At 41.2% G+C, this 15,379-nt stretch overlaps 1 protein-coding gene across 20 annotated transcripts in view; it reads right to left on the bottom strand.

Annotated features, from left to right (window-relative positions):
* LOC143935989 (uncharacterized) overlaps nucleotides 1-15,379 on the bottom strand; it is a 103,588-nt gene that overhangs the window by 28,854 nt on the left and 59,355 nt on the right. For 18 of the 20 annotated variants that reach the window (XM_077460401.1, XM_077460384.1, XM_077460352.1 and 15 more), the window contains exon 33: nucleotides 3,638-15,139. In XM_077460401.1, coding sequence (XP_077316527.1) covers nucleotides 3,638-15,139 — 11,502 coding nt within the window. The remainder of the gene's footprint in view (nucleotides 1-3,637; nucleotides 15,140-15,379) is intronic. The other 2 variants (XM_077460260.1, XM_077460268.1) reach the window with 2 other exon arrangements.

A 15,379-nucleotide genomic window follows, 5' to 3' on the forward strand; every position in this document is an offset into this window, starting at 1 on the left:
CACCTCAGCAGCCTCCAACATTTGCAACGTCTTCTACATGGTGGTATAAATATATGTAGTATCCAGCAAAATACGATGGTATTATTCCCAAAATATTATTATATTATTCCTAATATTCCTAAAAATAATATCACCACAGGTACTATGTAATACCACAAACTCAGTCTCTGGAGTGAATATTACTAGCAATGTATAAATCAATTGCAATAATAATTTCCCGTTAAACTATCTAGGTTACTGCTGACTGTTTACATTTAAATTGTTCGTATCTATGTAATCTCACAATAAGAATACTGATGGTGGTAAACTCAATAACACTAATGCCCTGTACAGACGGTGGTAAATTCCGACGGAGAAAGTCCAATCGGATTATATTGTCTTAAAATCCGATCGTGTGTGGGCTCTACTGGACTTTTTTCGTCGGAATTTCCAACGGAAAAAATTTGAAAGCAGGACCTCAAATTTTCCGACAACAAAATCCGATCTGACTTTTTCCGATTGTTTGTAGAGAATTCCGATTGGACAAAGTACCACGCATACTCAGATCAAATTACGAGACCAAAGCTATTGGCTACTAGCCGCAACGTAGTCCCGACGCAACGAACAAACGTTATCACGGTCCGAACGATCTGATTTTCTGACAACTTTGTCCGACCGTGTGTATGCAACACCAGTTTCGGACAAAATCCGTAAGAAAAAAATCAGGTTTTTGACGGATTTTGTTGTTGGAATGTCCGACCGTGTGTAAGGGGACTAAGAGTCAAGCAGTACAACAATAGCTTAACTCTCAATATACTATATACAACATGTATAATAACTTCCAATCCCCAGAGACAATTGCTAAAATATGCATACAAGATGGAACAAAATATACATACAGGATGACACAGACTTTAAACCCTTAGCGTATCAGGAAGATGTTGAAACACAACCACCATCAGGGATATACAACATGGCCAAAGGAAAAGGAGATAAAGGCCCAAAATTAGGCCATAAATACTCCAGATGCCAATAAACCAATCAGAGGGGTGGATCAACAAGCCAGCAAAATTGTCTGGGGTAAAGGAAGGAAGGGAAATAGTCCCGCCACCCACTTCCCTCTAGGAAGGCCCATGATCATCGCCATTTGATAATGCCAGTGGGTGGACTCCAGTGGGAGTATATATGGGCTGATCTTGGACCTTTAATTTCCTTTTCCTCTAGACATGTAGCATGTCCTTTACATGTTTAAACATCTTCCTGATATAGGGCTTAACAGTGTTTCATCCTGTATGCATATCTTGTTCCATCTTGTAAGTATACCTTAGAACTTGTTACTGGGGTTTCGTAGTTATTATACATATTTAATCAATTAGATTGGTGGTTACACTATTAATATACTGTGGAATCTTGGGGGTTAATTTACTATAACTGGAGAGAGCAAAATCTGGTGCATCTCTGCAGAGAGACCAATCATCGTATGATAAATATAGAGAAAATGCAGTGCTAAAAAATACATAAATTATACCACATATAATAATACAACCTATATAATGTGCAAATAATCTTTCAAACAATGAAATAAATGGTGAACAATAATGGTCAACAATATTAACATAAGACAGCATGGTTTTTGTACCACATATAAAATGCATAAAGTGTCCTTCAAAACAATATACGGAAGACAGAGTTCATATGTGAGCAATAATGATCTGCAGTATAGAATTTTTCACCGTGGTGTCCTGCCTCCACAGTGGAAGATTCTATACTGCTGATCACTATTGTTCATATATGAACTATATCTTTTGTATGACCATTATTGTATACTTATGACCTTCACCATTTATTTCATTGTTTGAAGGATTATTTGCACCTTATATAGGTTGTATTATTATATGTGGTAAAATTTATGTATTTTTCAGCTCTGCATTTTCTCTATACTTATCATACAGTGTTTGTTCATCTACACTGATTACACGCTGATTTTTATTGACCAATTTAGCACTGACGTACACTTTTTGCATAGAGACCAATCATATTCCATTTTGTTTTTGTCAATCTATTTGTCAAGCTAGCTATAGCTAGTATAGAAGCTGACTGGCTACCATGCGAGGCTGCACCAGATTCCGAGTGCTAAAGTTTTAGTAAATCCAATTGGTGTTATTGTGTTTACAACCACAGGTATTCTTATTGTGAATTTAGATACAATATATACACTGTTTCATCCTGTATGTATATTGTACTCCATCTTGTATGCATATTTTATTACTTGTCTCTGGGATTTGATAGCTACTATACATGTTTACCATATTAGAATGAGGATTATGCTATTGATGTACTGCTTGACTCTTGGTGTTATTGAGATTACCACAATAGGTATTCTTATTGTGAGTTTAGATATTTATAATATATTTTATATGGTTGGTTTTAAACAGAAAGCAGTAACCTAGATAGTTTAATTTGACATCAGTAGTGCATTTGATTTATACATTGTTAGTAATATTGACTCCAGATACCAAGATTGTGCTTTTAGATAGTACCTGTGGTCATAATATATTTAGGAATGTATATACTGTACATATTATAGTATTTTGGATATTACATACAGTATATCTATGCCCCCATGTAGGGGGCAAATGCTGAAGGCTGGTGAGGTGATGGCCCAGGCATCCCACTGTGCTCCAGTGGCCTCGCATTGGTTATTGTACATGATCTGGGGGTGAATCCCCCCCCCCCTCGGGTCAATGGTTATGCCTGGATATCCACATGCATATGGGGAAAGAAAATTTAACATGATAAAGAAAACATGATGTGCATTTGTATCTGTATTCTTATATTCTGTTATTGTATAAACTTACCCTTTATATTTTCATATTTTGAGTTACAGATTGTGATCTATACTGTTCCAGATAAAGTGGAGACACGCTCTTCTCCTCCCTTTCCTTTCTGTGAGAAATGTATGTTTTACAACATTATATACTGTATGGTCTTTTTTGGAGCAGAGCAGTTTGTTATCCTAATTTACAATTTTAATAAGTCTGTAGTACACTAGATATTTGTTTTGGGTACACCTATATTAATGATTATAAGAATCATTTACCTTTTTAATAGGTGTTATATGTTTAATTCTTTATATATTATGGGAAAATAAAATTATGTATATTGATATGAGGTTGTCATTTATTTGAAACACTGTGCCTTAAAACCCAAGTGCTTAAAAAAGAACTATAGGCAAAACGTTTTTTTTTCCATTTCAGATAGCGTACAGGAAGTGAGAGGAAATCCCTGCAAATTAAGGGGGTTTCTTGGGGACCCCCAGATCACCAAAACTAGTACCCTTATTGGAAGAATTCCACTCTATTAAATTTCTGGGGACAACCCAAATTTGAAATTTTCCTTTACTTTCACTTTTAATGATAATGGTAAGCAGGAAAATAGAGAGAGTGAATCTCCATAACAGGGACACAAACAGCAATGAAAACTATCAGGTGTTCTAATCCCTCGCCACTCTATCCAAAACTAAAAAAAAAGCTTTGCTATTAGTTATACTTTACATGTTTTTGTGATTATTCACAAATACAGTATTAACATAGTTATTGAAATCTATACCGAATGTAGACCTTTGTTTAATTATTGATAGCAGAAAATAAGTGCATACCTGGTGAAAATAGTGCTGTATTTACTTGACAGAAGCAGTGAGTTGTACTAGGAATTGTTGAAGATGATGTAGAAGAGGATGTGGTAAAAGGAGAACTAACTGTAGTCTTTGTATTTGATGAAAGAGTAGTAGAAAAAGGAGTACTTAAAGATGTAGATGATGTTGATGATGTAATAAAGGAGTTTGTATGTATTGGAGATGTAGTTGTTCCAGAAGTAGAAGTAAGGGTAATTATTGTTGAGGTAGTAGAAGAGGTTGAAGTGGTTGTTGGTGTACTGCTTATGATTGATAATGTGGGCACAGAGGAAGTAGTGGTTGGTGTTTTTGTACTGGTGGTGGATACCGTAGAAGGAGTCGTTTTTGTTGAGGACGGGGTTGTAGAAACAGTGTGGGAAGTTGTTTTTTCTGTGAAGGTGGCAGTTGTTGATGATGATCCTGTGGTAGAAACTATTGTTGTTTCACCACAGATAGTAGAACAACACTGTACCCTAATCTTATAATTGGAACACTCTGGTCCTCGTCTATTTGGGTCAAGGCATGCAAGTCCAATATTTACATCACATTTTGAAACAGAATTTGGTGCTATAGCTTTTGAATCTGACACTTCACACTCTATTTGGCTTGCCATTTCCTGCAGTGAACAAATTTCATAACCAGAATTTGTCAGTCTATCCAAGGGATTGTTTTCTTCACTGGATATTATTCTGGAAGGATTATAGTGTTCTTCACTAGAGGAGCCTTTTGAACTCTTGCTACTGCTTTCATTAGAATTGTCTCTAAATGGATTGCTATCTCTCTGTGAAGAATTCTTTTTTTGAGAGCTCTTTTTATCCTCTTTAGAGTGAAGACTTGAGGTCCTGCTACCTTTTTCTTTAGAATTGTCTCTGAATGGATTGCCACCTCTTTGTGAAGAATCCTTTCTTGAAGAGCTGCTTTGACTTTGACCAGAGTTAAACCTTGATGGATTGCGGTCCTCCTCACTTGAACTCTTGCTTCCTCTTTCATTAGAATTGTCTCTAGCTGGATTGTGATCCCTTTGTGATGAATCCTTTCTTTGAGTACCCTTTTGATCCTCTTTAGAGTGAAGGCTTGATGGACTGCGGTCCTTCTCATTCCAGTTATCTCTGAATCGACTGTGGGATTCTTTACTGGAAGAACCTCTTGAACGATCATTATCAGTGTAGGATTTAATAACCGGACTGCTGTCATCAATCCAAGGTGTCCAGTAGCATTTCATGGAAGTTGCATATGCACAGGTTGTTGAGGTTGTAATTGATTTTGTAGTGGATGAAAGTGTAGAAGGTGTAGATGAAGTTATTTTTGTAATTGTGGATGGTGTTGTAGAATGAGGGGTAGATTTAGTGGCTGATCTTGTGGAAATAGTAGAAGTAGTTGTTCTAGAAGTCGTTGATGGTGTAGAAAGAGTGGATGGTGTTTTTGTGGTGGTGGTGGAGGAAGTAGAAGTAGTTGTTCCACTAGTAGTAGAAGGTGTAGTGGGTGGGGTTTTTGTTGTTGTTGTGGTGGTGGTGGAGGAAGTAGAAGTAGATGATACACTTGTGGTTGAAGGTGTAGTGGGTGGTGTTTTTGTTGTGGTGGTGGTGGAGGAGGAAGGAGAAGTAGTTGTTCCACTTGTGGTTGAAGGTGTAGTGGGTGATGTTTTTGTTGTGGTGGTGGTTGAGGAGGTAGAAGTAGGTGATCCACTGGTGGTTGAAGGTGTAGTTGGTGGCTTTATTGTTGTGGTGGGGGTGGAGGAAGTAGAAGTAGTTGTTCCACTTGTGGTTGAAGGTGTAGGTGGTGGCGTTATTGTTGTGGTGGTGGTGGTGGAGGAAGTAGAAGTAGTTGTTCCACTTGTGGTTGAAGGTGTAGTGGGTGGCGTTTTTGTTGTGGTGGTGGTGGGGGGAGTAGAAGTAGTCGTTCCACTTGTGGTTGAAGGTGTAGTGGGTGGCGTTATTGTTATGGTGGTAGTGGAGGAAGTAGAAGTAGTTGTTCCACTTGTGGTTGAAGATGTAGTTGGTGGCGTTATTGTTGTGATGGGGGAGGAGGAAGTAGAAGTAGTTGTTCCACTTGTGGTTGAAGGTGTAGTGGGTGGCGTTATTGTTGTGGTGGTTGTGGAAGAAGTAGAAGTAGCTGTTCCACTTGTGGTTGAAGGTGTAGTGGGTGGCGTTATTGTTGTGGTGGTGGTGGTGGAAGAAGTAGCTGTTCCACTTGTGGTTGAAGATGTAGTGGGTGGCGTTATTGTTGTGGTGGTGGAAGAAGTAGTTGGTGGCGTTATTGTTGTGGTGGGGGTGGAGGAAGTAGAAGTAGTTGTTCCACTTGTGGTTGAAGGTGTAGTGGATGGTGTTATTGTTATGGTGGTGGTGGAGGAAGTAGAAGTAGGTGTTCCACTTGTGGTTGAAGATGTAGTTGGTGGCGTTATTGTTGTGATGGGGGTGGAGGAAGTAGAAGTAGTTGTTCCACTTGTGGTTGAAGGTGTAGTGGGTGGCGTAACTATTGTGGTGGTGGTGGAAGAAGTAGAAGTAGTTGTTCCACTTGTGGTTGATGGTGTAGTGGGTGGCGTTATTGTTGTGGTGGTGGTGGAAGAAGTTGCTGTTCCACTTGTGGTTGAAGGTGTAGTGGGTGGCGTTATTGTTGTGGTGGTGGTGGAGGAAGTAGAAGTAGTTGTTCCACTTGTGGTTGAAGGTGTAGTGGGTGACGTTATTGCTGTGGTGGTGGTGGAAGAAGTAGAAGTAGCTGTTCCACTTGTGGTTGAAGGTGTAGTGGGTGGCGTTATTGTTGTGGTGGTGGTGGAAGAAGTAGCTGTTCCACTTGTGGTTGAAGGTGTTGTGGGTGGTGTTATTGTTGTGGTGGTGGTGGAAGAAGTAGTTGGTGGCGTTATTGTTGTTGTGGGGGTAGAGGAAGTAGTTGTTCCACTTGTGGTTGAAGGTGTAGTGGGTGGCGTTATTGTTGTGGTGGTGGAAGAAGAAGAAGTAGCTGTTCCAGTTGTGGTTGAAGGTGTAGTGGGTGGCGTTATTGTTGTGGTGGTGGTGGAGGAAGTAGAAGTAGCTGTTCCACTTGTGGTTGAAGGTGTAGTGGGTGGCGTTATTGTTGTGGTGGTGCTGGAAGAAGTAGTTGATGGCGTTATTGTTATGGTGGGGGTGGAGGAAGTAGAAGTAGTTGTTCCACTTGTGGTTGAAGGTGTAGTGGGTGGCGTTATTGTTGTGGTGGTGGTGGAGGAAGTAGAAGTAGGTGTTCCACTTGTGGTTGAAGATGTAGTTGGTGGCGTTATTGTTGTAGTGGAGGAAGTAGAAATAGTTGTTCCACTTGTGGTTGAAGGTGTAGTGGGTGGCGTTATTGTTGTGGTGGTGGTAGAAGAAGTAGAAGTAGCTGTTCCACTTGTGGTTGAAGGTGTAGTGGGTGGCGTTATGGTTGTGGTGGTGGTGGAAGGAGTAGTTGGTGGCGTTATTGTTGTGGTGGGGGTGGAGGAAGTAGAAGTAGTTGTTCCACTTGTGGTTGAAGGTGTAGTGGGTGGCGTTATTGTTGTGGTGGTGGTGGAGGAAGGTGAAGTTGGTGGTGTTATTGTTGTGGTGGTGGAGGAAGTAGAAGTAGTTGTTCCACTTGTGGTTGAAGATGTAGTGGGTGGCGTTATTGTTGTGGTGGTGGTGGAAGAAGTAGAAGTAGCTGTTCCACTTGTGGTTGAAGGTGTAGTGGGTGGCGTTATTGTTGTGGTGGTGGTGGAGGGAGTAGAAGTAGCTGTTCCACTTGTGGTTGAAGGTGTAGTGGGTGGCGTTATTGTTGTGGTGGTGGTGGAGGGAGTAGAAGTAGCTGTTCCACTTGTGGTTGAAGGTGTAGTGGGTGGCAACTTTGTTGTGGTGGAGGAAGTAGAAGTAGTTGATCCACTTGTGGTTGAAGGTGTAGTGGGTGGCGTTATTGTTGTGGTGGAGGAAGAAGAACTAGTTGTTCCACTTGTGCTTGAAGGTGTAGTGGGTGGCAACTTTGTTGTGGTGGAGGAAGTAGAAGTAGTTGTTCCACTTGTGGTTGAAGGTGTAGTGGGTGGAGTTATTGTTGTGGTGGTGGTTGAGGAGGTAGAAGTAGTTGTTCCACTTGTCGTTGAAGGTGTAGTGGGTGGCGTTTTTGTTGTGGTGGTGGTGGAGGAAGTAGATGTAGTTGTTCCGCTTGTGGTTGAAAGTGTAGTGGGTGGAATTTTTGTTGTGGTGGTAGTGGAGGAAGTAGAAGTAGTTGTTCCACTTGCGGTTGATGATGGGGGTACAGAAAAAGTAGTTGATGATGGTCCTGCCGTTGAAACAGTTGCTGAGGATACTGTTGTTGTTTCACCACAGATTGTAGAACAACACTGTACCCTAATCTTATAATTTGAACACTCTGGTCCGCGTCGATTTGGGTCAAGACATGCAAGTCCCATATTTACATCACATTTTGAAACAGAATTTGGTGCTATAGCCTTTGAGTCTGCCACTTCACACTCTATTTGGCTTGCCATTTCCTGCAGTGAGCAAATTTCATAACCAGAATTTGTCAGTCTATCCAAGGGGTTGTTTTCTTCACTGGATGTTTTTCTGGAAGGATTATGGTGTTCTTCACTGTAAGACCCTTTTGAGGTCCTGCTACCTTTTTCTTTAGAATTGTCTCTGAATGGATTGCCACCTCTTTGTGAAGAATCCTTTCTTGAAGAGCTGCTTTGACTTTGACCAGAGTTAAACCTTGATGGATTGCGGTCCTCCTCACTTGAACTCTTGCTTCCTCTTTCATTAGAATTGTCTCTAGCTGGATTGTGATCCCTTTGTGATGAATCCTTTCTTTGAGTACCCTTTTGATCCTCTTTAGAGTGAAGGCTTGATGGACTGCGGTCCTTCTCATTCCAGTTATCTCTGAATCGACTTTGGGATTCTTTACTGGAAGATCCTCTTGAACGATCATTATCAGTGTAGGATTTAATAACCGGACTGCTGTCATCAATCCAAGGTGTCCAGTAGCATTTCATGGAAGTTGCATATGCACAGGTTGTTGAGGTTGTAATTGATTTTGTAGTGGATGAAAGGGTAGAAGGTGTAGATGAAGTAATTTTTGTAATTGTGGATGGTGTTGTAGAATGAGGGGTAGATTTAGTGGCTGATCTTGTGGAAATAGTAGAAGTAGTTGTTCTAGAAGTCGTTGATGGTGTAGGAAGAGTGGATGGTGTTTTTGTGGTGGTGGTGGAGGAAGTAGAAGTAGTTGTTCCACTAGTGGTAGAAGGTGTAGTGGGTGGGGTTTTTGTTGTGGTGGTGGTGGTGGAGGAAGTAGAAGTAGATGATCCACTTGTGGTTGAAGGTGTAGTGGGTGGTGTTTTTGTTGTGGTGGTGGTGGTGGAGGAAGTAGAAGTAATTGTTACACTTGTGGTTGAAGGTGTAGTGTGTGGTGTTTTTGTTGTGGTGGTAGTGGAGGAAGTAGATGTAGTTGTTCCACTTGTGGTTGATGATGTGGGCACAGAGGAAGTAGTTGATGATGGTCCTGCGGTTGAAACTGTTGCTGCCGAAACTGTTGTCGTTTCCCCACAGATTGTAGAACAACACCGTACCCTAATCTTATAATTTGAACACTCTGGTCCTCGTCGATTTGGGTCAAGACATGCAAGTCCCATATTTACATCACATTTTGAAACAGAATTTAGTGCTATAGCTTTTGAGTCTGCCACTTCACACTCTATTTGGCTTGCCATTTCCTGCAGTGAGCAAATTTCATAGCCGGAATTTGTAAGTCTATCCAAGGGGTTATTTTCTTCACTGGATGTTTTTCTGGAAGGATTATGGTGTTCTTCACTGTAAGAATCTTTTGCGGTCCTGCTACCTTTTTCTTTAGAATTGTTTCTGAATGGATTTCCACTTCTTTGTGAAGAATCCTTTCTTGAAGAGCTGCTTTGACTTTTATCAGAGTTAAATTTTGATGGATTGTTGTTCTCCTCACTTGAACTCTTGCTTCCCCTTTCATTAGAATTGTCTCTAGCTGGATTGTAATCTCTTTGTGATGAATCCTTTCTTTGAGAACCCTTTTGATGCTCTTTAGAGTGAAGGCTTGATGGACTGCTGTCCTTCTCATTCCAGTTATCTCTGAATCGACTTTGGTATTCTTTACTGGAAGATCCTCTTGAACGATCATTATCAGTGTAGGATTTTATAACCGGACTGCTGTCATCAATCCAAGGTGTCCAGTAGCATTTCATGGAAGTTGCATATGCACAGGTTGTTGAGGTTGTAATTGATTTTGTAGTGGATGAAAGGGTAGAAGGTGTAGATGAAGTTACTTTTGTAATTGTGGATGGTGTTGTAGAATGAGGGGTAGATTTAGCGGTTGATATTGTGGAAATAGAAGAGGTAGTTGTTCTAGAAGTTGTTGATGGTGTAGATAAAGTAGATGGTGTTTTTGTGGTGGTGGTGGAGGAAGTAGAAGTAGTTGTTCCACTAGTGGTAGAAGGTGTAGTGGGTGGGGTTTTTGTTGTGGTGGTGGTGGTGGAGGAAGTAGAAGTAGATGATCCACTTGTGGTTGAAGGTGTAGTGGGTGGTGTTTTTGTTGTGGTGGTGGTGGTGGAGGAAGTAGAGGTAGATGATCCACTTGTGGTTGAAGGTGTAGTGGGTGGTGTTTTTGTTGTGGTGGTGGTGGTGGAGGAAGTAGAAGTAATTGTTACACTTGTGGTTGAAGGTGTAGTGTGTGGTGTTTTTGTTGTGGTGGTAGTGGAGGAAGTAGATGTTGTTGTTCCACTTGTGGTTGATGATGTGGGCACAGAGGAAGTAGTTGATGATGGTCCTGCAGTTGAAACTGTTGCTGCCGAAACTGTTGTCGTTTCCCCACAGATTGTAGAACAACACCGTACCCTAATCTTATAATTTGAACACTCTGGTCCTCGTCGATTTGGGTCAAGACATGCAAGTCCCATATTTACATCACATTTTGAAACAGAATTTGGTGCTATAGCCTTTGAGTCTGCCACTTCACACGCTATTTGGCTTGCCATTTCCTGCAGTGAGCAAATTTCATATCCAGAATTTGTCAGTTTATCCAAGGGGTTGTTTTCTTCACTGGATGTTTTTCTGGAAGGATTATGGTGTTCTTCACTGTAAGAATCTTTTGAGGTCTTGCTACCTTTTTCTTTAGAATTGTCTCTGAATGGATTGCCACTTCTTTGTGAAGAATCCTTTCTTTGGCTTTCATCAGAGTGGAATCTTGATGGATTGCGGTCCTCCTCACTTGGACTCTTGCTACCTCTTCCATTAGAGTCGTCTCTAAATGGATTGCGATCTCTTTGTGAAGATTTTTTTCTTTGAGAAACCTTTTGATCCTCTTTAGAGTGAAGGCTAAATGGACTGCGGTCCTCCTCATTCCAACTATCTCTGAATCGACTTTGAGATTCTCTACTGGAAGAACCTCTTGAACGATCACTATTGGTGTAGGATTTAATAATCGGACTGTTGTCATCAATCCATGGTGTCCAGTAGCATTTCATGGACGTTGCATATGCGCAGGTTGTTGAGGTAGTTTCAATTGTGGTTGAAGGTGTAGGTAATATGTAACGAGTTGGTATTTCTGTTCCGGTGGTGGTAGATGAAGTCGTTGTTAAACGTGTGGTTGAAGGTGTAGTGGGTGGTGTTTTTGTTGTGGTGGTGGTGGAGGAGGAAGGAGAAGTAGTTGTTCCACTTGTGGTTGAAGGTGTAGTGGGTGATGTTTTTGTTGTGGTGGTGGTTGAGGAGGTAGAAGTAGGTGATCCACTGGTGGTTGAAGGTGTAGTTGGTGGCTTTATTGTTGTGGTGGGGGTGGAGGAAGTAGAAGTAGTTGTTCCACTTGTGGTTGAAGGTGTAGGTGGTGGCGTTATTGTTGTGGTGGTGGTGGTGGTGGTGGTGGAGGAAGTAGAAGTAGTTGTTCCACTTGTGGTTGAAGGTGTAGTGGGTGGCGTTATTGTTGTGGTGGTGGTGGTGGTGGGGGAAGTAGAAGTAGTTGTTCCACTTGTGGTTGAAGGTGTAGTGGGTGGCGTTTTTGTTGTGGTGGTGGTGGGGGGAGTAGAAGTAGTCGTTCCACTTGTGGTTGAAGGTGTAGTCGGTGGCGTTATTGTTGTGGTGGTGGTGGTGGAGGAAGTAGAAGTAGGTGTTCCACTTGTGGTTGAAGGTGTAGGTGGTGGTGTTATTGTTGTGGTGGTGGTGGTGGAGGAAGTAGAAGTAGTTGTTCCACTTGTGGTTGAAGGTGTAGGTGGTGGTATCTTTGTTGTGGTGGAGAAAGTAGAAATAGTTGTTCCACTTGTGGTTGAAGGTGTAGTGGGTGGCATTATTGTTGTGGTGGTGGGGGAAGTAGAAGTAGTTGTTCCACTTGTGGTTGAAGGTGTAGTGGGTGGCGTTTTTGTTGTGGTGTTGGTGGGGGGAATAGAAGTAGTTGTTCCACTTGTGGTTGAAGGTGTAGTGGGTGGTGTTATTGTTGTGGTGGTGGTGGAGGAAGTAGAAGTAGGTGTTCCACTTGTGGTTGAAGGTGTAGGTGGTGGTGTCTTTGTTGTGGTGGAGGAAGTAGAAGTAGGTGTTCCACTTGTGGTTGAAGGTGTAGTGGGTGGTGTTTTTGTTGTGGTCGTGGTGGTTGAGGAGGTAGAAGTAGGTGTTCCACTTGTGGTTGAAGGTGTAGTGGGTGTAATTTTTGTTGTGGTGGTAGTGGAGGAAGTAGAAGTAGTTGTTCCACTTGCGGTTGATGATGGGGGTACAGAAAAAGTAGTTGTTGATGGTCCTGCGGTTGATATGGTTGTTGAGGAAACTGTTGTTGTTTCACCACAGATTGTAGAACAACACCGTACCCTAATCTTATAATTTGAACACTCTGGTCCTCGTCGATTTGGGTCAAGACATGCAAGTCCCATATTTACATCACATTTTGACACAGAATTTAGTGCTATAGCTTTTGAGTCTGCCACTTCACACTCTATTTGGCTTGCCATTTCCTGCAGTGAGCAAATTTCATAGCCGGAATTTGTAAGTCTATCCAAGGGGTTATTTTCTTCACTGGATGTTTTTCTGGAAGGATTATGGTGTTCTTCACTGTAAGAATCTTTTGCGGTCCTGCTACCTTTTTCTTTAGAATTGTTTCTGAATGGATTTCCACTTCTTTGTGAAGAATCCTTTCTTGAAGAGCTGCTTTGTCTTTTATCAGAGTTCAATTTTGATGGATTGTTGTTCTCCTCACTTGAACTCTTGCTTCCCCTTTCATTAGAATTGTCTCTAGCTGGATTGTAATCTCTTTGTGATGAATCCTTTCTTTGAGAACCCTTTTGATGCTCTTTAGAGTGAAGGCTTGATGGACTGCTGTCCTTCTCATTCCAGTTATCTCTGAATCGACTTTGGTATTCTTTACTGGAAGAATCTCTTGAACGATCACTATTGGTGTAGGATTTAATAACCGGACTGCTGTCATCAATCCATGGTGTCCAGTAGCATTTCATGGAAGTTGCATATGCACAGGTTGTTGAGGTAGTTTCTATTGTGGTTGAAGGCGTAGGTGATATGTAAGGGGTTGATATTTTTGTTCCGGTGGTGGTAGATGTAGTTGTTGTTTTAGCAGCTGTTGATGATGTAGATTTACTATATGGTGTCTGTGTTTTTGTTGTGGGAGTGGATACAGTAGAAGTAGCTGTTCCACTTGTGGTTGAAGGTGAGGTGGGTGGAGTTTTTGTTGTGGTTGAGGAAGTAAAAGTAGTTGTTCCACTTGTAGTTGAATGTGTAGTGGGTGGTGTCTTTGTTGTGGTTTTGGTGGAAGAAGCAGAAGTACCTGTTCCACTTGTGGTTGAAGGTGTAGTGGGTGGTGTCTTTGTTGTGGTGCTGGTGGAGGAAGACGTTGTTGTTCCACTTTTAGTTGAAGGTGTAGTGGGTGGCGTTATTGTTGTGGTGGGGATGGAGGAAGTAGAAGTAGGTGTTCCACTTGTGGTTGAAGGTGTAGTGGGTGGCGTTTTTGTTGTGGTGGGGGTGGAGGAAGGTGAAGTTGGTGGTGTTATTGTTGTGGTGGTGGAGGAAGTAGAAGTAGTTGTTCCACTTGTGGTTGAAGGTGTAGTGGGTGGCGTTTTTGTTGTGGTTGTGGTGGAAGAAGTTGAAGTAGTTGTTCCACTTGTGGTTGAAGGTGTAGTGGGTGGCGTTTTTGTTGTTGTGGTAGTGGAGGAAGTAGAAGTAGTTGTTCCACTTACGGTTGATGAGGTGTGCACAGAGGAAGTAGTTGATGATGGTCCTGCGGTTGAAACTGTTGTTGAGGAAACTGTTGTTGTTTCCCCACAGATTGTAGAACAACACCGTACCCTAATCTTATAATTTGAACACTCTGGTCCTCGTCGATTTGGGTCAAGACATGCAAGTCCCATATTTACATCACATTTTGAAACAGAATTTGGTGCTATAGCTTTTGAGTCTGCCACTTTACACTCTATTTGGCTTGCCATTTCCTGCAGTGAGCAAATTTCATAGCCAGAATTTGTCAGTCTATCCAAGGGGTTGTTTTCTTCACTGGATGTTTTTCTGGAAGGGTTATGGTGTTCTTCACTGTAAGAATCTTTTGAGGTCCTGCTACCTTTTTCTTTAGAATTGTTTCTGAATGGATTGCCACTTCTTTGTGAAGAATCCTTTCTTGAAGAGCTGCTTTGACTTTGATCAGAGTTAAATTTTGATGGATTGTGGTCCTCCTCACTTGAACTCTTGCTTCCTCTTTCATTAGAATTGTCTCTATGGGATTCTTTACTGGAAGAGCCTCTTGTACGATCGCTATTGGTATAGGATTTAATAATTGGACTGCTGTCATCAATCCATGGTGTCCAGTAGCATTTCATGGAAGTTGCATATGCACAAGTTGTTGAGGTAGTTTCAGTTGTGGTTGAAGGAGTAGGTAAAATGTAAGGGGTTGTTATTTCTGTTCTGGTGGTGGTAGATGTAGTCGTTGTTTTAATAGCTGTTGATGATGTGGATTCAGTGTATGGTGTCTGTGTTATTCTTGTTGTGGTGGATATATTTGCAGTCGTTGTTTCACTCTTGGTTGATGGGGTGGTTGTTCTTATTGTGGGGGTAGTTACAGTAGAAGTAGTTGTTCCACTTGTGGTGGTTGTTGTAGATTCATGGTAAGGGATACTGGTAGGGACAGAAGGAGTAGCTGATGCACTTGTGGTTGATGATGTGGAAGTAGTAGAGGGTATTGATATTGTTGTAGATTCAATGCATGTTGTTGTTGAAGAACAACACTGAATTCTGATTTGATAATTGTAACACAATTGCTCTGGCTGTTGACTATTGAGACAAATTAGACCAACATATTTGCTGCATGTCACCTGTTGACCTAAATCTCCCAAGGTTTCATTAGGGAAATGTTTTGCTCTGCATTCTACATTCTGAGGTGTAGCACATATATTAATTCCCTTTTTCCTAATGTTTTCAAAGGTTTCAAAATCTCCATTATCGTTATCATTGCCAGGATAGTCCACGTCAATCCAGTTTGACCAAGTGCAACCTGCATCTTTCATGCTTACAGTGCACACTGAAGAAACAAACAAACAAAAAAAATTTAATATTGCTTCTTTTAATGACAATATCATACTATTTGTAATTATTTATTTTTATTTATTATTATGTAACTATTGTAATTCCAATATCATGAAATTTGTAATTAGAAGTATTTACAACATTTTGTGTTATGTTACCAAATAAACCATTTGCTTTCAAGTCCGTAAGGATGGTGTATATAAAAATATATAAAATAATGCAATCATAAAGTGAC

The sequence above is a fragment of the Lithobates pipiens genome, unplaced genomic scaffold (genome assembly GCF_037356315.1).
Source record: "Lithobates pipiens isolate NorthernLeopardFrog02 unplaced genomic scaffold, aLitPip1_a1.2 Scaffold_10, whole genome shotgun sequence".
Lineage (NCBI taxonomy): Eukaryota > Metazoa > Chordata > Amphibia > Anura > Ranidae > Lithobates > Lithobates pipiens.